The following is a 23,989-nucleotide window of genomic DNA, read 5'->3' as shown; positions in this document are numbered from 1 at the left end:
CGGAGGGGGGGTGGGGGAGGCACTCAGCCCTCACAAATGAACTCTCTGTGTCTCCATCACATCATTTGGAGAGTTTTCAAGTGTAATTGATGAATTTAAATGGCGTTTAAACCCTTTATCGCGTTAACAGTGGTGCACTTTTGGAATTCCTAACTAGCAACAACGTCGGGGTACTCAGACGGTTCAACTCAGACGGGTTCTGTTTTATTTAAGAATCTGAAAAGATTCTTTCAGCATGAATATGTAAAAATGTACAGGTGTGAAAATGGAGGGCGCGCTCCTGGTGCATGAATGAGGATACTCACACCACGTCACCGGCGTAGTGCCTGAGCCGGAAGTCTCGGTCAAACTCCAAACTCTTGTCTGTGGGCGAGAGCTGCAGAGACACGACACGTTACCCAGAATGCACCAGCACCCTCTCTCATCAAGACCATCTCTGAGGAACAGACTGTCAAGAGCCGGAAGGACTCGTGAACCCACAGGTGGATCAACATGATCAGCATCCAAACAGGTGTTACTACATTCACAGAGCATCCCAGAGGACGACTGGGCCTCTCCTCTGCTCTCCTATGCTCCTCCTCTCCTCTCCTCTTCCTCCTCCTCCTCTCTTCTGCTCTTCCTCCTCCTCCTCTCCTCTCCTCTTCCTCCTCCTCCTCCCCTCTCCTCTTTCTCCTCCTCTGCTCTTCCTTTTCTCTGCGCTTCCTTTTCTCTGCTCTTCCTCCTCCTCCTCTCCTCCTCCTCTCCTCTCCTCTTCCTCCCCTCTGCTCTGCTCTTCCTCCTCCTCCTCCCCTCTCCTCTTTCTCCTCCTCCCTCTCCTCTTTCTCCTCCTCTCCTCTCCTCCTCTGCTCTCCTCCTCCTCCTCCCCTCTCCTCTTTCTCCTCCTCTTTTCCTTTTCTCTGCTCTTCTTCCTCCTCCTCCTCCTCCTCCTCCTCCCCTCTTCTCCTCCTCTCCTCCTCTCCTCCTCCTCCTCCCCTCTCCTCTTTCTCCTCCTCTTTTCCTTTTCTCTGCTCTTCCTCTCCTCCTCTGCTCTTCCTCCTCTACTCTTCCTTTTCTCTGCTCTTCCTTTTCTCTGCTCTTCCTTTTCTCCTCCTTTAAGCTTCTGATGCAGAAACAACCAGGAACATCAGACTGAAACTGATCTTAGGGAATGAAGGATAAAGTGGGGATGAAGACAGCCGAGGAGGAGGAGGAGGAGGAGGTATGTAGGTTAGTCAGCAGAGAGAAGCCTGAATGGAAGTGAAGCCAGGCCTGTCACATCCTGGCAGCAGCCTCTGAGGACGTCTCCAGGCTCCTCACAGCCAGGAGAACCACGTGATCTTCGCTCCTTATAAACAAACATCAGACGACTTCAAGAAGACCAATTAAGCCTTAATTATCCCAGACCTGCTGGCTGATAAGAGTCTGGAGGAGGAGCAGGGCTGACTGCATCACTGGTTCTGACTGGTTTACTGCTGGACTCACAACCCGTGGATCAGTGTGGACCAACAGCCCAGCTAAGCACCCTGACAGCACAGGTGGGCCTGACTGGGTCTGAGAGCAGAAGCATCAGAATAAAGCTTCTAAACTTCTACCTGTCGGCTATTTCTGTCTGCAGAGTCTCTGAGCAGCAGTGACTGAATCACACACACACACACACACACACACACACACACACACACACACACACACACACAGACACACACACACAAGGTGAAAAATGGCTCCTGTTGATAGAAAACAGTAAAGAAAAAATAAAACCCTCACAGAAGCAGATTTAGACCAGCAAGCTGTCTAAATCAATCGGCTCCGATTCCTGTTTAAGTTCTCTGATCAAAGCCGGAACGGGACTGAATTCCTCCGGGAAATCACACAACTGTTTATTTTCCCAACACTCCGGAGCCTCCGAGGTGTCTGCCGTCACATTTTCCTCAGCATGGAAATAAACCGAATCGTCTGCGTTTAAATACTGAGCTCGATGGTCCCATTTTAACACGTTTGTGTTTGGTGGGAGCCAACGGGGAGATTATGTCCTCTCCTAACCTGGACAAACTGTGCGATTAGCCTTAGCGGCAGGGCTGGAACGCCGACATGTGTTCACACGTGTGGAAGAGCACTCCCGCGCGTAAACGCACGGATGATCAGGACGTCGCACCTGTGCGCGCCACGTGCCGCCATTACAGGAAGGAAGTGATCAATGAAGAGGAAGCATCCTTGAGATTAAGTTAAACCTCATCAATTTCCTGACATTTTGGTCCCGGCGCCTCATCTCCTTCCATTCGTGTCCCGCATCATGGTTGGTGGTGGACGGCGCCGACAGCAGGAGCAGAACACGTGAGCGCCAGCAGGTGTGTGAGAACATCAGCACAGATCAGGTTACAGGTTCCAGCACGTGCTGAACACTACCGATCTGACGTCTTTGCCCCCCCAACCGCTCCCCCTCCAGAGTTCCTTTTGCACTTTTACTCAAATAATAACTGAAATACACCAGAGTGCGTCTGTCGCCCCCTGGTGGTCGGCCTCTGTTACTAAAGCCAAACGGACACAAATAAAGTTCTATCAGTATTTCATTTCCTGTCTCTGATGGCGATCATAATGACACCCAAACCATGTTTTTTTCCCTGTAGAATAATAATAAATAATAATAAAATATCAAAACAATTGTCAGGGCGACTAAAAAACGATTGCAGGTGAGCAATATGTGCTCAATGCGTGGTATGAATTCATTTCAGCGCAATAATGCGACACGGAATCTGCCCCCATCTGCATCCTGGAGACGTGTAAAACATCAGCTCACCCGTCTGCCTGCTCACCAAAGCAGCGCCTTCCAAACTCCACAGGAGTGTTGTTATCAGTGACCGCCAGGGGGCGCCATACCGCACCATTTTATTGGATACGGTAGCTTTGGGGGCCATTTGGGACCATCAATCACACTCAAAATGAGTAATCCCAGTTTTATGTCATAGCTTCTTAATTTATGCAGGTTTAGGCGTAATACTAATTAAACTTTTTACTGTAATGGTGAAATTACACGTCAGGGTTATTAAATCGTGCCTGACTGATTATGGCTCGTACTCTGAGAACGTACGCAAGGTTGAAGGAAGTAACGTGAAGCCGGTGACGCACACGTGTCCTCATAAATACCAATAACCTGGAATTTGGGTCTAAGTGATGGCTGAAAGTTGCAGGATGAGGCTGTAAAAGACAATATTTCTACTAATACTGACACTAATGAGAAACTAATGTGAATTAAACATTTAATTCTGTATTTATCTGTGTCTGTCTGGCTGAAGACAGGTGGAAATGCCCTTAAATCCTCTAATACTGAATTAACCGTGTAATAAATCACTTGAGGGAGAAAAACACCAAAAGCCATGTTAGCCTTTCCACCTCTTCATTTGATGCTCGTCGCCCATTTTTCCGCACAAAATTCCCCTGAGATCAACTCAAGCCACCACAATATGCTTCTTGAGAGAACCCACTGATGTTGATGTTGCCTGGCAACAGAACTCCAGACCTACACGAGCTACAGAGAAGATATCTGGCCAGTATTGATTGAATTCGGCAGCCACAACTGGATCACTTAAAGTATGAGGAGCAGCTCAGATGCAGGAGCCTCATCACCTCAGAGACGTCGGCGGTCAAGGAATCGGGATTTTGTGGACTTTTTTTTTTGCTCATACCTCCTCATTTTGATCTAAACGCCCCCTCTCCTTGCACTGCTTTTCTGTTTCTCTCCTGTAATAAATGTGTGAAAACGCTCCTCTTGCCTCCAACATGCAACTCTGCCCTTCCATTGGCTGACAGTGACGTCACTGCTCAAAGTGTCGAGTCAGATTGGGAATTATCTGGTAAATGGCGCCCCCTGGCGGTCACAGCGGGAACTGGTCGATTACCACCCGCCTAATACGTAGATAGCGGAGATAGCGCCATCTGGTGGCCATCCCACATTACTACAGTCGTATCCTATTTTACATACCTGAGATGCCTACAATCACTCTAAAATATCAGTAATTATTAATGACAGCAGGCCAAGAACATGTAATTTAGCACATTTTTCACAGAATAATCAATTAATCAATTTTACTAAATGAAAGAATATATCAAATAAAAGTAGACATCGAAAACAAACCATCAGGAATTCATTCAGCTCGGAATTTTAGAATTGCATTTGGCTCAAACATGAAAATTCCTTTTTGTATATAAGTGTTCTGGTCCAAAAATGTACAAATTTCCCTTTTAAAATGATAATTCTGATGCCTATTTGTGACCCCTACCTTGCGGCTGGAGAAGTGGGCGTGTTTGGCCAGTTTCCCGTTGAGTCCCTGGAGGAAAACCTCATCTGTGACTTTACCAACGTTCATACAGGCTTCGTCCAGCACAGAGAAGATGCCTTTATGCTGCTGCTCCACCAGATCCACGATGATCTGGTTATTGAAGTAGTCGATCTACAGCCCGAACACACAGACACACAGATGAGCACGAGCCAGAAATCACATCGTTACAGGGAGATCCTATAAGTGGATCAGGAGGACAAAAGCATCACTATTAAAAGAATATTCAGTGTACAAGTCAGCATGGTCATGAAGCTGCAGTGACCTTGACCTTTAACCCCTAATCAGTTCATCTCTGAGCCCGAGCCTGTGTGCCCAGTATCAAACAATCCCCTCCAGTTAATCCTTTAATCCCAGCTGATGTTTGTACTAAATTAAATCACAATGTTGTGATGATGATGATGACCTTTAACCTTTAAAACCAAAGAAAAATGCCTGACCAAAGCGAAAAATGAATGCAGCAGGAACCAAAAAGTGCCGCCTACGTGTTTCCAGGGGATTCCTTCTCGCTGGTACTCTTCCTGTTCCTGCTTCAGAACCAGCTGGATGAAGAGCTGCTGCAGCTTCTCGTTGCAGTAGTTGATGCAGAACTGCTCGAAGCTGCGGGAGAGCGCCGCGTCACCATCGGAACTTCTCGCCAAGAGGCGTTAAAAAGGTGCGAGCCGGCGCCGATCCAAACCTGTTGTTCTGGAAAATCTCAAAGCCGTAAATGTCCAGCACGCCGATGACCGTGTTCTTCCCGTGGACCCTGGCGTCGTAGTTCTTCACCTCGATGATGTCATTGATGCGTCCCACGATCCAGCAGAAGAGACGCTCGTACATGGCCTGAGGAAGAGGAGGACACCAGTGAAGGAGGGTTCTGCTCCGCCCGCGCACAGGTCAAAGGTCACCTTCTTTAGCCCCTGACCTTGGCCAGAGCGTCCCGCCCGTAGCTGGCCTCCTGCTCGGTGTGCTGCTTCTCGATGACGTCGCGGCCCGTCGCCACCGTGCGGTAGAGCAGAGCCTTCTCCACGTTCTCCTCCTTGGTGGACAGCAGCTCCCTCATCACCGACACCAACTTTTTGTTCTCTATCAAGGTCGTGTCGCCGTCAACACCAAAGGTCAGATTCCCCTGAAAGTATTCCGATAGTGAGGAAGGGCCGGATTATTGTGAAAGAGCTCTGAAAATGATCCGCAATTCCTTAAGGAGATGACTCATGTCCATGTGCTTCCTGTGCTTTTGCTATGCTAATATGCTAATATGGCTGCTTGTCTATGATCTGACTGGGAGCACTGGGAGGAACTGGACTGGAGTCGCTCCTGTTGAACATTACCAGATGCAGGATGGTGGCCAGGATCTTATAAACGGTCTGGATCTCGTCCCCCGTGAAGCCGATCACTTTCATGGCGTCGGCCACAGCTCTGAACTCCGCCCCGTCGTTGATGGACGACTGGAGGGGGGACAGAAGACGGAGGGCGTGACACAAACGTGGCTCCGGAGGGCCGCTGCCATTACAGCCACCTGGGCTGGACACACACACACACACCACACACACACACACACACACACCACACACACACACACACACACACACCACACACACCACACACACACACACACACACACCACACACACACACACACACACACACACACACTACCTTCATCTGGCCTCCAACTCTGATGTAGCTGTAGGCAGTCGGGTCCTTCTGGATGTGAAGAGAACGTAGCAGAGAATCGGGAGCTCCTTTGAGCAGCTAGACAGGAACACACACACACACACACACACACACACACACACCACACACACACACACACACACACAATGGTCACATTAACAACATCCAGTCTCTCAGAAACACCAAACAGAAACAACAAAACCCCGTTGCTCTGGACTATCGACCAACGGCGGTCGGCTGTTGCCGTGGTGATGCTTAACGCCGACTGTGCTTATCGCTCGTCAGGAACAAGCCGCGCCGAGACGGGGAAATAAAACCTGTTTGCGTGAAACGCACCGAGGATAACGTGGAAGAACCCGCTGTTCCCATGGAAACGCACCAGGGCGGCGAGATCGTACTTACCTGGTAGAAGGAATGAAAGCTCCTCTCTCCGTTCTGCTGGAAAATCACCCTGGACTGATACAAAAACAGGATTTCAGTGAGAACCCTCTTTCAGGAACGCGAAGGGGGTCGGGCTGGCGTCACATGACCTGATCCGGGTCGGGCTGTGGTGGCTTGAGCCCAGACCCAGTGGTTACCTTCTCCAGCAGGTAGTTGCTGATGTGGCCTCCGATCGGATCCCCCTTGAAGTCAAAGTTGATGTCCATGTATTTGCCAAAGCGGCTGGAGTTGTCGTTGCGGTTGGTCTTGGCGTTCCCGAAGGCCTCCAGGACGCAGTTGGATTTAAGCAGCATGTTTTTGACTCTGAGGAGGGAACATGAGGGAAAAGGTCAAGACCTCCGCTTTCCCGGCGATGAAATAAATGAGCAATTTTGGCCTCAAATGTCTCTAAAATCATATTAACAGCGGTCGGATCTTGATTTCAAACCCGAAACCAGGTTTATCTCCTGGTGTCCAGGTCACAGAATGTGTTATTTTATGGAGCGTGCACGTGGTGGTCGACCTCGGCGGCTCACCTTTCGACCTCGGCCCTCTGGTTGGGATTGGTGATAGCAGCAATATACTGCATGATGTACTTGCTGGCTTCAGTCTTTCCTGCTCCACTTTCCCCTGAAAAGTAAATATTGACATTAGGACTCGTGTTAAAATCTAAAATCTGCATTATTTCTGAAGCCAGTGCAGAAAATCTGTATTTTAGGACACACGGATGGAGCCACAATGGATTTAACGCAGTTCCTCGTCTGACCAGCGGGGGGCGCTTCACCGCCGTCACCGCAGTAATAAATCTGCTCTATATGCACTGAAATAATATAACCTGAAATTCTCTCTCTCTCTATATTCATCTATAACTACGAAACGTGATATCTGAGTTTGACTAGGTGTATTCTTCTGTCCAGAGGGTGGGGCGGGGGCTTCCCGTGTCACCTGAGATGACGATACAGGTGTCCTTGTTCCTCCTCTTCATGGCTTTGTAGGCAGCGTCGGCGATGGCGAAGAGGTGCGGCGGCCTCTCGTACAGCTCCCTGCCTTTGTACAGCTCCACGGTGTCGCGGCTGTAGATGTTCATGGCACGGTAGGGGTTGACGGACACCACCACCTCCCCGATGTAGGTGTAGATTCTCCCCTTCTCGAACCTGAGCAGATGGGGCAGAAAAGGGCGGTTTTAGGACGCTGAATAAACTCCTTTGTCCCTAAACAGAGGCCGTGTTTAGATGTCCACATGCTTAAATCCCTCTCCCCTGACTTCCTTCCTCCCCGAAGATTCCAGAAAGAGAGAAAGATCTTTTTCTTCGGCGCTGCCAGGCGCCTGCCGCTGCCGTACGAGCCGGGCCAAAAACGTATTATTTCAAAGCAGCTGGCGTTCGCGGTCTGGACGCCTTCACCGGTTTAACTGGATCAAACCGGTGGGCTTGAAGAGACGCCAGAGACGGAGACGTTGTTTTGACAATCCCGACTCCCTCGGGCGGCCGCGGCGAGGGTGCTGACTTAAGGTCGCCAGCATCGGGTCGTCCGTTCCTGAACTTTGACCCCCTTTTTCTTTTCTTTTTTTATTATTTTATTTATGATTATCTCGACACAAGTGGGAGAGCAGGTCTGGCAAATAATCTGAGTAAAGTTGATTTCATGTGTTGGAATTGCTTCGATGGGGGGGGGGGGTTGTAGTCTGCTGGTGCTAAGCTAACATGCTAGCTGCTCCTCCAAGGGTGCCGCAGAAAAGGGCCCATTGTGACCGGAGGCCGTGTCACCGCTCCATTGTTCCCACGTCTACCCAGGGCCTTTTGTACGAGGAGAGACGCCCACGAGCGACGCCGTGCACGAGTCCCGTCGCGGCTGGAGGCCGGCACGTCCGTCTGGCAGCATCGTTTTCACTCTCCGCGCGCCGGCCAACAAAACAAATTATGGTCTGGATGAGCAACAACCACACAGCTGAGTCATCCTTTCTCTAAAAGCACTTCCAGAGGAGGGTGTCAGCAGAGGGCTGCACAATCCATCTGTCGCTCTCTCAGTACGGAGGATTTAAAAGGACCAAGATTACGGAACCAATCGGGTCTTAATCCAGGAAATGACAGAAACGACATTCAGCAACAGAACGGTTTTAGACATTGACTACTGGGTCGAGAGACAGCGGGCCTCTGAATCGGGTCTTGGAGCTCCAGTCCAGCTGTGAAGGGACCCGGTCTGAACCTGCCGTCCTGTCATCTTCATCCAAAACCAACCAGGACGTGCGGAAACTGAGCGAAGACGACGGAAACAGGAAACGGGATCAAAGAGGCCGTCAGAGCTCTGAAACTCTGCCGATGGTTTTGGGTTTTCAAAGCCTGAGCGGAACCCTGTTAGCATGGTAGCACTAGCGTAGTGAGCACAACACTAGCACCACAGATGACGTCAACACACACTCTCACTCACACACACACACACACACACACACACACACAGACACACACACACACACACACCACACACACACACACACACACACACACACACACACACACACACACACACACACAACACACACACACACACACACACACACGTGAATTACAGAGTGAGACCAAACAGAGCTGACGTCTCTAATCTGGTCTGGGCGGGTCCTTTAATTGGTTAACTGGGGGAGCGTCATGGGATTTACGGTCCACCACCACTGAGTAACGATGCCACCATCATCCTTGAAAACAGTTGTTGTTGTTATAAACGTTGATTTATTTATTTATTTCAGCGTGGCAACAGGCGGCGGCTGGAGTCGGATAATGGCTGGAAATTCCCCTTGAATTTGACGGTTAATCTGTAATTCCAAATCTTGGAAGACTTGAGTAGTTTTTTCCTGTTTTATTTTCACCCGGCACGACTGGGAGGATGTTTACACCCTTCGGAGCGGCGGCGCCGTTAACCGCTCCACATCTGACGCCGGCCTGTCATTTCCAGAACCCACAAGGACCCAGAACGGGTCCAGTAGCCACGCCCAACCATCCCGGGCTGCTGAGTGTGTGATGGCGTTCCGACATGATGTCCTCGTCTGTCGGAGGACCAGAACACACCGTAATTATGACCCCGGATCGTTTGTGCGTGGCGTTATTGGTGCACGTGTCGCGGCTGCACTTCAAGGTCATCCCGGGAATTACAAAGGGAGATAATCTGCCATAATCTGGTTCTGGTCCACTTTTCTCTCCGTATTGGTTTCAGGGTCTTGTTGTGATTCTCAGCTCTATTAGAGATTTAGAGATCTCTTTCAGGTCCTGTACCGCTAACCCTGATGCTACCGCGCGTCCGCTACCGTGGCGAGCCAGAGCTGCCCTGTGATTGGTGGAGGGTTAAGCAGGTAGAGCAACAGGTGGGAGGAGCCTTCAGGACGCGTCACACATCTGGACGCAGCATTACGGGAGTTTCCAGCTGCTTTTTAAAGCACGAGGCAGCAGCTCCGAGACGGTCTGCAGGGAAACGGGCCTCAGTAGCGGGAGGCCAAGCTAGCTCGCCAGCAGCTGCCAGACGGACCAGGTCAGACTGAAAAACGCTGAGTAACGCGTCAGCGCGAACACGCTCGCGTCATCATTTTCCGTCTCCTCACAACAGACGCTTGAGCAGCGGCTCGTCTCCCCGTCCAGAACAGGCGGCGCGGTCGGGTTTATGACAACATCGGTTCGGCGTAAACGCTACGATCCGCGCGCGCGCGTCTGCTCCCGACTCCTAATTCAGAAAACATGTTTCAAGGGCCCGTTTTGTGGTGAGCTGCACGTCCATAAAAGTCTCAAAAATGCAGCTATAAAAGGTCTTTAAAGTCCCAGACGCCCCCCCCCCCCCCTCCTGCTGAACATCCAACTGTGGACCGACCCGATGGTTTCATGTAAGTTACCATGACGACGCTGTGATCCTGCGCCAGGGGACCGCAGGGACCACAGCTGCAACCGTCCTTCGGCGGCTCCGGCGCACCTGTGCGTCGCCGAGCCGTCGGCATCGTCACGGCGACGCACACCTGCGCCCAGCAGGGCTTAATCTAAGTTACAGCGGCAACGGGCTGGAAGCTCAAGACACTTAAACGAAACGGGAGCCGAGTGTAAACAGCCCAGCAGATCAGGTGGCACACACACACACACACACACACACACACACACACACACACACCCACACACACACACGCACACACACGCGTGCTGCCAAGCTGTTACCGTAACAGAAATGTGAGGAAAAAAGGGGTTTCTAGAGGGAGTGTTGTGGGCTGAGGTTATTTTACGGCAGAACCCAGAACGGGTTTGGGCGCCAACCTGGCCGCCGGTGCAGAAATCACAGCGGACTGAAAAAAAAAAAAAAAGGGGGGATGACAGGGTGGATGTGGAGAGGTGGAGGGAGAGAACCAGACATTACTCAGCCTGTTATTTCAGGAGGACACTATGATTTCAATCTGGACGGGAAGAAAAACAGCGGCGAGCACAAAACCAGACAGAAAGGTGGAAGTTAGCACCGGGGCAGACGGAGGAGGGAGAAGAACTTTCTCTGTGTGTGTGTGTGTGTGTTCAGCAGCCCCTCCCCCGCCCAGGTCCGACAGGTGCACACCAGAACAATGCGTCATTGAGGCGTCCCACACCTGGGACACACGCAGGGAGAAGCAACACGTGCACGCTGACGTCGCCATCAGAGCCGGGGGAGCCCTCAACATGGAGGAAGCGGGTCGACCCCCCCCCCCAAAATGTGACTTTGATCTCATTAAGAGGATTATTTTTAGTCAACTCACCTAAAAGCTCTTAAGTGGAGTCAAAGGACAGAAAATGGAGGTGATTTTAGATTAGTCGAGCAGCAAAAAGAAGAATTTGAAATAATAAAACAACCGAGCCGGTGGCAGAACTGTGCCGGTGCTGCCGAGGCCGTTCCCGGCCCAGCGTGCCGGCAGGCCGTGAGAGCGCAGCCCCCCCCCCCCCCCGTTTATGGAAGGGCGGTAATGTGTTTCAGATTCCAGGCGCTCGCATGGAAATTCTTGCGGTGAGACTGGACCTTTGGCTGCGTGATTGCAGGAGGCCTGCGAGGCGTTCCGGTTCAGACGGGAGGCTCTTCCCTTCATCGCTGGCCTGAAATCCTCCGGGAACGCCGGTCCGAAGCAACGGAGCACCGCCGGCACGAGGACTTTTCATCAAATCCCGAACTGGCTTGTGTTGGCTAACGTCAGTAAGCTAAGCAGCTACTGTGGGAGGGAGCCACATGTTTTCATTTCCATGTTATTATAAATGGAGCTGACCATTCCGAGCAGGAAAACCCTTAATAAGCAGGTTGGGTTTAAAGATTCCTTTTGTGCCGCGAGTATCTGGCTGCAGCGGAGCCGAGCGGACTTTGGTTTTATGACTAATGCAAACATATGAAGTCATAACAAAGCACCGTGGTAGAGGCGCTTTGGGAGGGATCCCGGGACGCCATGTACAAAAACTGTTAGCATGGTAGCACTATTAAAACCCAGTCCAGCTGAGACCGGATTCACACAACCAGACTGGGAGGCGAGCGCTCGGCACTGGGTCATCGTCTACCTGTGAAGTCAAAGGTCAACAGGAAACAGTGGCGCTCGTTAGCTCGATGCTAAGGCTTCCGCGTAGCATTTTCTCCCTTATTTGCCACTGAGAGCTGCGGGGGGGGCGATGAAATGTGAGCAGCTCCTCATTATTGGAGACTTCCTGTTTAAAGGGTTCAAAGGTCAAATCGCTCGTGCGGGCGAGCCGACAGCAGCGGTCAAGTCTCGTCCTGGATCCTCGCGGCTGGTTCAGACGGCTGGCCTCCGCTCGAAGAGGATCCGGACACATTGTGTAACCTCTGGGAGGGCAGGCCGAGACAAAACAAACACGCGGGCCCCCGGCTCACTTCCTCTCCAACAATTCCAGCCATTTGTGCAGCAGAACCTGCAGGAACGGACACATCTGAGGAGCACGGAGCAGCTCTGCAGGATTGTTTGTTCCTGGATCAGAGACAAAACAACGATGTGGCGTAATCCCCCTTCACACCAGCAGGGCGGCAGAACTCAGATACTGAAGGACACAAACTCCTGCTCATCACCTCAGCATCTCCATCACCACCCCAACTTTAGGTCATGCTATGCTTATGGGGACATCTGCCAGGGTGTTAGCTAAACGATCCTTAAAAATGCTTTGATCTCCGCTTGATACGATGACTTTGATGATGTTTCTATGGAACGGAAAGAAACTACAATCGACGTTCTGTGTTAGTCGGACTAGTTGCCTAAAACTAGTGTTTATGTTCAAAGAAAGAGCTGCTTCGCACAATTTTGGTCTTCCTGCCGACAGACTTCAGGAATTCCGACTGGGCTGTTATCCTAGCAGACGATCTCCAGGACTGGGCATCTGCTGGGTTCTATTTAGGGACTGGAAGGCCCACAGGAAGAGGTCGTACGGTTCGAGCTCAAGTCAGACGCAGCATGAACGAGCATGTCCCACCACCCCCATGGGCTCGCAAATCCCGGCTCGGCCAGGGTTGCCGGGACTCTCCGGGACCCACTTGACACGGCAAAGGGCTGCAAAGACAGAGGCGCCTTTGACCCTTTTGGCGGGATCCATCAGGCGAGGACGTGCATGAAAACGTTGCTTTTTGATCGTTCCTCCCAGGAGACAGATGCTTAAGTATGAGGTCGAACCCCGGAGCGTTTTGAGGAACTCCAGCCCTGCTTGTTTTGGAGAGGACGTATCGGGACAAACGGAGTCCGTTAATCGCCTCGTGCCCTTTGGATCCCTGGTCCACTCCCACATGTGCTCTCAAACTGCGGGAAAAAGAGCATAAAGGAAGCACTCCCAGCTGGTCACACCCTCCACAAATAACAATCCCTGTGTCCGGGCAGAGCCGTCTCAGCGGAGGGAAAACCAACAAAGAAGCAGTAGAGTTTGGAAAAGCAGGGCTGGAGTCGCTCTGGGCTATCCGTCCTGACCCCCAGAGCCCGGATCACACATGCCCACGGCGGTCTCTCCTGGCATCAGATCACGGATCAAGAACTATTCCGGTGTGACTGGCTGGACGCGCCTTCCAAAATTCCCTTATTAATCCCATTTAGAGGCAGAATTCCTGGTGGTTTCTGCAACACCTGCGAAACCAAAGACGGCCCAGTGGCGTCGCTGGGGCTGCTTTGCGAGTGTCCGAACTAGTAGGACGGGATTGCGAACTTCCTGCATCCCTCCGTTCTGAGCCGCTTAGAAGATAAAATTCCAGCCCGCACACGCAGGAGGCGTCTGTGATTATGTGCGAGCACGTAATGCGAGTTCTCGTAGAAATGTCGTTAAACTGGGAGGACAGAGAAGGAAAACTGAACATTTCTTTAATCCACCATAAATGAGTCTTTCCACTTGTGTCGTGTGACTTAATTCACTTCCTGAAACCTCTGGCAGGAAGGAAGAAAGACTCTCAGCAGATCAATAAAGTCTTATCACACTGATAACGATCAAAAGTCCAGTCCAGTACTCCACCCGGCCTCCATTCCAGGCTTTACAGATGTTGGCCATGCAAATAATTAGGAATATTCCGACACCCTGACACCAGAGTTTGTGCTTTTATCACAGATGCAGAGGTGAGGAATGGAAAACCGGAATGCTGGGAAGAGCATCAGCTCCTGATTCACCTCAGTCAAGTGGAACAGTCGCACGAGTTTTCAGTCAAATTCTGAACATTCAGGGGAACATTTAGCAACCGTTAGCATGTGAGGCTTCCCGATTGTGTCCCATCCAATGGATGGAAACGTGTTTCCAAAACTCTGATAAAGAAGTCAATAAATACTACATTTTTATTTTGTCCAATTGTCAAAAATTTTGATTTGGTATCTAAAAAACGAGGACTCGACCTCTCATATCAATCATTTACAGACAGTTTTTTGGCTGAATAGAATACTTTTACCCAATATTTTAATAGTACATCTCCAAAATAAAATGACCGCATATGATTTTAAGTCACTATTTTGAGCGTATTGCTACCTGGTGACGTCACTGCTGGCTTCCATTAATCAGGATCCAGGTTAGAGAGCTCACCTGAGTTTAAGGTTGGCCATGAATTCAGGCATGGACACGTTGTCCAGGAGCACAAAGTCGGCTTTCCCGAACTCCAGGCTCTCGTGTTCGGCCATGGTGCTCCCTGCTGAAGGTTAATAGACCTGAACGGGCTGGTGTGAGGCAGCGGCGGGACGGCGGACATGGACCGGCTCTCAGAGGACGGCTGCTCCCTGCTCGGTGCGCATTTTCATCCTCAAACTGCTGCTTCACTCATGCTTCATCACGCTTCCACGGCCTGGTGTGAAAAACGCGCCCGGAAACGCTGCTAACATCTGTTTTCCTTACACGCCCAGACGGGGGGGGGGACGGTTCCAGAACGACCCCGGACAAAGTTTCCTGCTCGCGGCGAAAGTCCCCACCTTTGTCCCGTTACACCGCGCGCCACCTTCGCCTGTTTTCCTGGACTTTCTCTCCCGCGCTCCGCCAATCAGAGCGCAGCAGCCGGAGCGAGGCCACGCCCCCGCCCCGCAGAGGTGCGGGGCAGCCCGGAGACCAGAACTGTAAATGCAGCATAGCTGAGCGGTGACGGGGCCACCTCTCTGAGCTGCAACGTACCCGGGGAAAGGAGGAAAAAAAAGGGTTTGATGCCCGACCTTACCATAAAAGGAAGAAATGAGGGACCGCGGAAAATCGGATCAATCCTGCAAGAGGGAAGGAAAAACGATGAAATCAAGTCCGCTGATTGATCGATCAGCGGTCAGGATCCATCTGTGACGCGCACAGAGCACCTGAACGAGCAGCCAGGGCCGGGCTGGTGTTCGAGCGCCATCTGGTGGGCAACAGGGGGGACAATCGAGCTCCAAAGGACAGGACAAAGTTCCTGTTTGGCTCATTATCATTCTGGTAATATTTCATAGGAGGATTTTTTCCCCCAGTTCCTCATATATTGCATGATTACTTTATTGCCGAGTGACCCCCACCCCCACATTAAATTGTTAATGGTTCAACCCCAACCCAAACAGGAAGTGAGCGCCGCCCAGTGGCCAGAATGAAAATGGTCGGTTATTTTTTTAAATGACTTGAACTCTTCACACTGAATCTAGTGACACATTATTCAACACTCAGGCTTCATTTGACACTTGTGGAGAGCAGTTTCCACAAAATGCAAAAAAAAATGCTTTTATTTTAATCTTTATGTATGAACCAAAGCACCGCCGGCGATCTGGATTTGCCAGATTCAGGTCAGAAATGGGGGGAAAATTTAGAAAGGAAACAGAAAACAATTCACATCAAGTTTTTTCTTTAAAAAAAAAAACCAACCTGTTTAACAACAGCTGGTTTTAAACCCCAAACTTTATGACATTTGTACAAGCAAGGAGCCCCCAAACGTGATGGTGGTGGACGCGGCGTTGGCCCAGGACCGACCGCAGTTCTGGGTGACGTACACCACTGAGCCCCTGCGCAGGAAGGTCATGTAGGTGGACAGAGCGCCCACGGAGGAGGGGCGGCCGACGCTGGTGTGGGAGACGCTCACCCAGTAACTGTTGACCACCAGCCACAGCTGGGTCTTCACGCCGGTGGTCTGGGTGGAGAAGAAGAACTGGTAGATCCCTTTGACCGGCGCCCGGAACACCCCGGTTCGGGTGTTGAAGCCTCGGCCCACGTTCACCAGAACCTTACTGTACTTGATCCTGTTCACCTTGCCCACGAGCTGAGCAGGATAGGACGCGAAGAAGTGGACTTTTCTGGAAGACACTGAAAGATGACGACTGTGATGATGATGATGATGAAGCACAACTCAAACCTTCTGCTGTCCAGTGTAAAATCAGCGTGAACCACGTGAGCATGCGCAGGAGGGAAGGCCAAACTTACTTTTCTTCCTCTTGCATCTCCAGTTGATCTTATCCCTGCTCACGCAGGACTGGTTCCTCCGGCACTTCCCGCACACCAGAGTGTTGATATCTGAGGAAATGCTACATTTCAGCTTCCGGCGCGACAGCAGGAACCTGTTGAGTTCCTGCCGGAACCTTCGAATTAAACGGACGCGGGACACCGTCGCTCTGTACCTGCGCAGTAGGCCAGATAGCAGGACGAGGGCGGGGCCAGCCGGTAGACGTAGTAGTTGCCCCGGCACTTCTTCACCTGGATGGGGGTGGAGCGGAAGGCGCAGCACCTCTTCTTCCAGTGGCCGCAGACCTTCCGGGTGACGATGCCGTGGCGCCTCTTCGGGTGAGGCCCGGCCAGCCACAGCGGCGAGTGCGTGCCGCACTTGTTGGTCGGGATGCACCTCTCGGGCATCTGGATGCTCTTGCCGTTGTAGAAGAGGCGGTACCAACCTTTGGGTCGGTTTCATCAAAGAAAGATGAAAGAAGAGCCGCGGCGGCGTTTTAAACGTCTAGTTACGCGTCTGTGGCGTGCTTCACCTTTCCATTTGACGTTTCGGTCGCACATCTTGAACTTGGTGGTGGTGTTGGTCGCACGCCAGGCCTGGTCCAGGACCGTGTAGTGGAAGCAGGGGTCCCGCACCTCCACGCCCTCCTCATCCGTGTCTGGGCCATAGCTGAGGATGTTTGTTCCTCGCCTCCTCTGACCGAGCGCCTCCCGCGCCTTCGCCCGACCACACGTTCGATGTTTCTGCGGACGGAAAGCGACCCGTTCAGGCGATCCAGCGTGGAGACGGTTGGCTAACGTCTCAAACAGACGCTACCTGGGTCAGAGCGACCTGCTCCCGCTGGAGCGACGACTGGCCACACTTCAGCGTCTCCATCTCCTGCAGCACAGTCACACGGCTTCAAAACGGAGATTCTCCAGGTCGATATCGGTTATTCAACTGAAAGAAAAACCTGACTGAAAATACCCTGAAGACGGCAGCCAGCTGGTCGGCCATCGTTTGGTTCTTCAGGCCCAAAAGCTTCTGCTCGGTCTGGAAAATTCAAATTTCGATTCAACGACAACGTCACCGCGAAACTGAGACCGATTAAACCGGTGTTTTTTCAAGCCACGTCTGGATAAACAAACAGAAAAAGGGTTTCCAGTGGCAGCGAGTCGGCGTTCCATCTGCAAAACTCACAGAACTGGTGCAGCCGAGCACGGACGAGGACGCTGTTACCAACAGAAACAGGGCGAAGACGACCATCTGATGGGGACAACGATAATCACATGAGCACAGCAGCTGTCCACATCTGCTCCGTACGTCTGAGTCTTCAGAAAAGTTAATGGTAATAATAACAATAATGTACCTTGACTAGAGGTATCAGAGGTCAAAGGCCAGGCGGTTGCTAATAAAGCGATAAATTGTTAGCAATTCCAAACGTCTGGTAACCATTGAGATGGTTCTATTGTTGTCTCACCTCTTCACATCGCCATCGTCAGGAAGTCCAACTGCATCTGAGAACGACCTTAAATACTGGTCTGTTTGTGACGCGGTCGGACACAGACCCACCAGGAAACTGCCGAATGCTGTTAAACGGCGTCTCTCGGGTGTGACTTTTCTCAAATTAGTTGCAAACGCAGATCAGAAATTAACGCAGCATTGGCAGTTTCCCGTCTGTGTGGTCAGCAGCGAGCGGCAAACCTGTGAAAGTCGCTCCAAACCGTCCGTAGATGCGGGTGTGAAAAGGCCACGGCGGTGAGCTCAAAACGTGACTGAAGCTACACGGCAGCTAAATAATAAGAAAAATAAAGATCAGCTGTGTTTGAAAATGTGTAAATCCCTATTATACTGAAAATAAATCTGATACAGACGTCATGGTGGCAGAAATAACGAAGCTTAACTAGCTAATACTTGAATGTTAAGATTATTATTTTTAATTTTTTTTATTATATTATTATTTCTCATCAAAAGCTACCTCAACGCTATGACTTAGCTTAAACAACAGCATTTATTTGCTTGTTTCCTTTACTCAACTACGGGAAAGTGTGTAAACGTCACATTACACCAAAACTGCTGCAAACCATCATTTGTTTTAACAAAAAATTCCATTTGACATTTTCCTTAGCTTGAGATTTATCTGTAAACTCCGTTCACAGTGTATGTGTAGCTGTGGCGAACACACTTTATTTAGCTTGCTGACCTTCCTGTATCGGCCCGTTTGAACGGAGAATGTAAATCTAAACGGCTTCACTTGACAACTACTGTGTTAAGTGTCTTTAGTTCGTTAAAATAACAAAGAGAAACTGGAAAACACTCTAAAAGATCAGGTCTTTAATGGCCTTTAATCTGTGTTGTGTGTCTGCGTTTAACAACTTTAACCTTTAACATTGCTGTGCAGTGTTGGTAAACACCACACACACAGACCGATCCAGCCTGGAGAGGCTGAACCTGAACTCCCCAGAACCGGATCAAAGCGTGAAAATCAAAACACTTGAAGGAAACCCAGCAATGGTCCGAGTGACATCAAAACAAATATATGATCTTTGTTCTTTATTGTCTGTATTTACAATTCACTCGGTAGTTTCTGCTGCAAAAAGACGTCGCTATAAATAGAACTACGATCGCGATCGGTTCCGTACAAAAGGAAAGCATGCGTTAGAGCGCCTTCTGGACCCAGAGCGTGTCTTTTTCCACGTATGGCACAGTGTGATGAGTGGTCTGAGAAGCACCTAAAAGAATCCCAGACTGAGAGTAAACCCATGCTGCTGGTTTGACTGGTCAGAGTCGGAGCTGTTCCCAGGGTCGGCGCACCTCCTGTCGGGGGAACCTTGAGCCCGGTCCCAGGACCAACGCTGTCCCTTCTGTGGTATTACAGTACTATCGTCGTAACAAGGTGCAACCAGAGGACTAGTTGAAATATTTCAAGTATTTAAATAAAATGAAGCTTTGGGAGAAACGGCTACGCTAAGGCCCGAGTGCTGCTTCCTGCCAGAGCACAGGCTCGGATCCTCCGTCAGTCCTTCAGCAACAGGTTTGACCTGATCAGACACCAGGACGAGTCCAAACGTGCTGCCTCCGAGTGCCGATGCCGCGCCCGGGGCAGGCTGGGTCGCGTCCTCGAGGCGACTGACGCGTATTCAACGTTACGGAATCTAGATGCTTATGAGGGACCCAAGGAGACGACAGGAAATGATGAGAACACAAACATGCTACCGCTAGGCTACCCGTTCTGTCTGCGGACCACCCTCAGAGTAGAAACCGGCGCCCGCATCGACCGCTGGAGCAGGGAACGCCATCCGGGGCGACGCTTTCATTTGGGCCCCTTGTAGTTGCTCAGGTCCAGGGGCTCCTTACTGGGTACGCACCAGTCGTCAGCCTCCTGCCTCAGCTGGTAGTTCTTCAGGGCCGTTTTGTTGTACACCGGCAGCCTCTCGATGGAGTCTGTGGAAAGAGCCTGAGAGGAGGAGCAACGGTCAGGAGGTGGCCTCTTCCTGTTGCTGCAGCACATTGTAGAAGCGCCACCACCGGCCCACCTTCAAGTAGATGACGGCGTCCGTGCCGTGGCCCTCCATGGAGTAGAGCTGCAGGTCTCCCTGGAAGTACTTGGCATAGAGCCGGGAGATGGGAAGGCCGTAGCCGAAGCCAGCCTGTGGGGAGGGAGGGAGGGAGGGAGGGAGGCCATGGCAGGTGTAAGAGGATTTCACCATCAGGATGGAGCAAACGAGTGGCTTTGAGCTCGTAGGCTGCAGTTTTGCTTTATTTAGAGAGGAACCAGGCCAATATTCTGATCCTTTAACAGGGTAAAGGCCTACGAGAAGCTCGTGGGCCACCCAGAGATGCAACCAGATGGCATATGGGGCAATTAGTGCCACCTTTATACTCTTTCGGGGTCCTTCTGCTTACCAACGGGGGCCGCGTGTGCTCGCCAAGCTGCGGCGCCGGAGCGGTGGAGTACATGTAGCTGAAGAGGTTCTCGATCCTCCGGAAGGGGACGCCGCCGCCCGTGTCACACACCTGCGGAGGGGACGTTTTCTTTTATTCTTTGAATTGGGTGGTTCATTGACAGCGAAGAATAAACGGGGGTGGATTATTGTCTGTGCTGCGTTCAACGCTCCTCTCGACCCGTTGGGTCGATAATCTGATCACAGATTAGCGGCCGCTCTGTAAACATTGCACCTAATTGAGGTTAAATTATTACGTAACCAGTTCAGGCAGAGATTTGGAGCCACGAGGGTGAACAATAGTGCCTCTGGAACGTCAGTGTGAGGCTGTTTCAGGCCCGTGAACCGGCTGTTTGGACTGCGTAAATGCAGCGAAGAGGAAAACACACACGAGAGAAGAGCCACAACAAACACTTCCTCCTGAGCATGGCGGCAACGCCGAAGAGAAGTCGATCTGTCCGCACCTTTATTGACACGTCCTCATCGCCGAGAGACACCAGGACGTGAACGGGGGGGAGGTGGTCGCTGCTCTCGTGGGTCTCGATGGTGGCTCTCATAGCATTCTGTCAACAATTCAATAAAGGAGGCGGTAAAACTCCTACCGACACGACTGGATCGTTCCTTCGTGAGGTTCTTTTCTCTTACCTTGAAGAGCTCAAAGAGCATGTGATAAAGGTGGGAGGGCACGTACACGATGCTGACCGGCGGGTTCTTCTTACCTGCGGGGGAACACAGCGTCTCTTCATTCGTGCCACATTTTAAAATCATCACCTTCAAACACTGCGGACGGGTCCATCAGGAGCCATTATTCCGTCCTGGAAGGGTTCTGTCAATATTGTCAGGTGCACTTGGCGCTTAGCCACACTTGAGCTTCAGCGCTATAATTAGCTGCCCCCATCTGGCTCAGCGTTGCGTTACATGTAAACACACACACACACACACACACACTGGACTATGTTCTTTCTTTAAATCTCCCGCACAGACAAGCAGCACTGTCGTCCTTTGGAACTTGAGGGCTAAAGCGGTTTTGTTATCAACTTGTCAGACCGGATTGAACGCGCTCACCGCTCATCTCCCGCAGGACGAGGTCAGGGGAGCGGAGGTAGTACTGGTCGCACAGCATCTTGGCGCTGTGGAAGGCATCTGGGCGACAAGGGGAGGGCAGGTATTTAGGATTAAAGAGGAATGACTTGGCCGGGTTCGGCTCCAAAGTGAAAACAGGAGAAGGAAAGGATCGATCAGCTTATTGATCTTTACCCTGGACTACATCCCCAACGTGGCAGTGGGGGTCGATGCTCCCGATGGTGTTTGGATGAACGGGGTTGGCGGTACCGTCGAAGATCAGAGCTGCGGAGAAGAAAACAGCCGTCGTCGCCGAACGGTTCCTCACAAAGCGGCTGGGAACGGCGAGCGGGACTCACTGTGCTGGTTGATGAGCATGCGGATGGAAATGCGACTGGTGTAGAAGCGGTCCAGGAAGTACTGGATGTTCTGGTTGGTGACCGGGTCCTGAGGAAAGGCCTCTTTGTACTCTATGATGCCCTGGGCCATCGTCGGAACCACGTCGTTGTGCCTGTTTCTGATGGTAACCAAGGCGTCGACAAACCTACGGAGGAGGGGCACAAACACACAAACACATGTTACATTCTTGTGACAATCCCAGCTCGACGGATTATATGTGATTTATTCTTGAATGTGGGACACTCACTGTCCCAGGACTTTGTGGTCGTCGGGATTTCTGTCCAGGAATTCCAGGATCTCCATCAAACTCTGGATGTACCTGAGACAAAAACCAGAGAGAAATTCTGCTCATCCCCACAAACGCGCGTCATTAATCCAGCTGACTGTGGCAGAAACAGCTGGATTTATGAGCGCGAGCTTCCCCGGGGTATTTGGGTCAAAGTGCTTCCTCACAGAGGAAAGGAGACCCTCCGGAAAACACGCTCACGTGATGGGAAAGTAGGCTAAAGTTCAGGCCGCCCCTCCCCCTCCCGCAGGGGACGGCTCAACTCCAGAAAGTGTGTTTGTGTGCACAAGTGTGTCACAGTGGGGAAAATAACCGACCGGTGGGCGTAGCCAGCCGCAGCTGCTCGCGTGCGTGCTCCCGGGGCTCCTGTTTTGATGTCAAGATGCTTTATTAACTTGTGGTTTCCTACCAGCTCTGCACCATCTGCACGGACGGCGTGGTCAGCAGCCTATCGGGCAACAGCTTGATCTCCTTCATGATGTTTGACAGTCTGACGGGCAGCTCCTGTCTCAAGAAGACAAAAGACGTCTTCTCACAGGCGTTGATGGAACCTGTGTCGTGGGGAAAATAAACCCAGATCACGATTTACTGACATGAATCGAGCGTTCTGAAGCAGAGTCACTCAATCAGAGAACTAAATCACTTTCTGGCTGGCAACATGACTATTATCATTGTAGTAAACATGAGATTTCCACGATTTCAAATTAAATAGGATGTTTCCTCCAAACATTTGGGTTACAGGAGAGCCAATAGCTGATAAGCAGGCCGGGAGAGCAATAACTGATCCATACATAGTCATTCCCACAAGGCCCATATGTGCAGCCTGTTCTGATGCAACTCTGCACCACTGTGACCGCTCTCCTGCTGCAGGAAAAACTCATTCACTTCATCACATATCGGCTTCCCTACACGAATGTTCGGAGTTTATTACACCTTTATTACCGTTATTACCGAGCTCGGGCACCATCCCGCAGCTTGTTGCAATGGACGGCAGATCAATACTCACCGAAATCGAGAAACTGCTTCATGGAGAGCGGCGAGGGGGAGAACTTGGAGAAATGTTCGATATGTTTGGGCGCACTGGCCAGAGCGGCGTTTTTCATGATAAACCTGACGAACTTCATGATCGCTCCTGTTTTCTGCGGCTCCCGCAGACCGAATCTGACCGCAGCCCCGCACGTCTCTTGTCAAGCAGGGGAGGGGCGATCGGACAAGAGGAGCCCGCTTCAGCCAATAGGATGACGGGATCTGGCCACGCGCCTCACTAAGCAGCCAATGAGTGGAGCAGTGGGCGGGACCAGTGTGTTTGGGTGCTCCCAGGGAGGAAGCCCGTCCACACTGGCTCGTCCCCACATTTATTATGTAACGTTTATCTAAATGATCAGTCAGGGGAAAAACAACCGATCAAAGAAACAATGTGGGTCTAGAATGACCCGGTTCGGAACTGGGACGCTTTAAAATGTAATCCATTTAATTATTAAACGAAACAAAGTGAATGTGGACCTGAAACGTCAACTTCAGGAAAGTTGGGTTTCAGTTTCAGGGACTTTGAATTTTTGACTTTAAATGCCTTTTCAGTTCATTCTGGGCTCCTTTTTTTAGCTGGAATACTGTAATTCTATGCCACTAACTCCATAATGCATCACTGTTATGCTTCATTTAATTACAAACGACAAAAAATATGTCATCAAATGCAACAAAACTTGTCCTTCAAAAGCACATTTGTTCCCATTGATGCACTGAACAATTTAGACATTAGCGCCTCTACTGGCTGGATGAGATATGACATGTTTTTTATCATAAAAAATACAGACAAAGAAGCAATTGACTGAATGATTCAGTGATTGATCGCTTGATCATGGCTTCTGCAGCTTCTCCAGCTCCTCTTTAACAATGCTAATGTGATCAAAGGCCCTCTGCACCTTGTTTACTTCCTCCTCTGCAGATGGACCGTCGCTCATCCTCGATGAATGACTCTCTGGATGTTTGCTGCTGATGCTTCTGAATAGAAATGCTTCTGTCAGGGAACACAGCGTCCCAGTCAAATCTCCCGTTACATAA

The 23,989-nt window shown here is 50.9% G+C and overlaps 3 protein-coding genes across 5 annotated transcripts in view; all 3 read right to left on the bottom strand.

Moving 5' to 3' along the window:
- Positions 1-15,024, bottom strand: part of myo1d (myosin 1D) — a 43,869-nt gene extending 28,845 nt beyond the window's left edge. The window contains exons 1-12 of one of the 2 annotated variants that reach the window (XM_057052040.1): positions 14,407-15,024; positions 7,334-7,542; positions 6,925-7,018; positions 6,547-6,712; positions 6,371-6,424; positions 5,951-6,046; positions 5,624-5,740; positions 5,218-5,421; positions 4,990-5,135; positions 4,796-4,910; positions 4,254-4,424; positions 306-376 (exon numbers count right to left, since the gene is read on the bottom strand). In XM_057052040.1, the coding sequence (XP_056908020.1) occupies positions 306-376; positions 4,254-4,424; positions 4,796-4,910; positions 4,990-5,135; positions 5,218-5,421; positions 5,624-5,740; positions 5,951-6,046; positions 6,371-6,424; positions 6,547-6,712; positions 6,925-7,018; positions 7,334-7,542; positions 14,407-14,501 (1,538 nt within the window). In that variant the 5' untranslated portion in view covers positions 14,502-15,024. The remainder of the gene's footprint in view (positions 1-305; positions 377-4,253; positions 4,425-4,795; positions 4,911-4,989; positions 5,136-5,217; positions 5,422-5,623; positions 5,741-5,950; positions 6,047-6,370; positions 6,425-6,546; positions 6,713-6,924; positions 7,019-7,333; positions 7,543-14,406) is intronic. The other variant, XM_057052051.1, reaches the window with a different exon arrangement.
- Positions 15,025-15,675: 651 nt separating this feature from the next.
- On the bottom strand, positions 15,676-17,761 carry LOC130536375 (uncharacterized). 2 transcript variants are annotated; one of them, XM_057052280.1, is made up of 9 exons: positions 17,718-17,748; positions 17,607-17,645; positions 17,438-17,503; positions 17,225-17,290; positions 17,075-17,137; positions 16,791-17,001; positions 16,434-16,703; positions 16,240-16,329; positions 15,676-16,122 (listed from the first exon to the last, which is right to left on the bottom strand). In XM_057052280.1, the coding sequence occupies exons 3-9, from the start codon at positions 17,501-17,503 to the stop codon at positions 15,722-15,724; spliced, it is 1,167 nt and encodes a 388-aa protein (XP_056908260.1). In that variant the 5' UTR covers positions 17,607-17,645; positions 17,718-17,748; the 3' UTR covers positions 15,676-15,721. The 2 variants fall into 2 exon arrangements, with proteins under 2 accessions (XP_056908260.1, XP_056908250.1); XM_057052270.1 differs by having other exon boundaries at positions 17,607-17,761.
- Positions 17,762-18,563: 802 nt separating this feature from the next.
- pdk2a (pyruvate dehydrogenase kinase 2a) lies at positions 18,564-23,122 on the bottom strand. Its single transcript, XM_057052257.1, has 11 exons — positions 22,935-23,122; positions 22,338-22,479; positions 21,890-21,961; positions 21,603-21,787; positions 21,439-21,528; positions 21,247-21,324; positions 20,827-20,900; positions 20,646-20,744; positions 20,144-20,254; positions 19,774-19,887; positions 18,564-19,694 (listed from the first exon to the last, which is right to left on the bottom strand). The coding sequence occupies exons 1-11, from the start codon at positions 23,050-23,052 to the stop codon at positions 19,551-19,553; spliced, it is 1,227 nt and encodes a 408-aa protein (XP_056908237.1). The 5' UTR covers positions 23,053-23,122; the 3' UTR covers positions 18,564-19,550.
- Between the last annotated feature and the right edge of the window lie 867 nt (positions 23,123-23,989).

Source organism: Takifugu flavidus, chromosome 1, assembly GCF_003711565.1.
Source record: "Takifugu flavidus isolate HTHZ2018 chromosome 1, ASM371156v2, whole genome shotgun sequence".
NCBI lineage: Eukaryota > Metazoa > Chordata > Actinopteri > Tetraodontiformes > Tetraodontidae > Takifugu > Takifugu flavidus.
The sequence above is the reverse complement of the archived record's forward strand: the minus strand, read 5'-3'. Positions and strand labels throughout refer to the sequence as shown.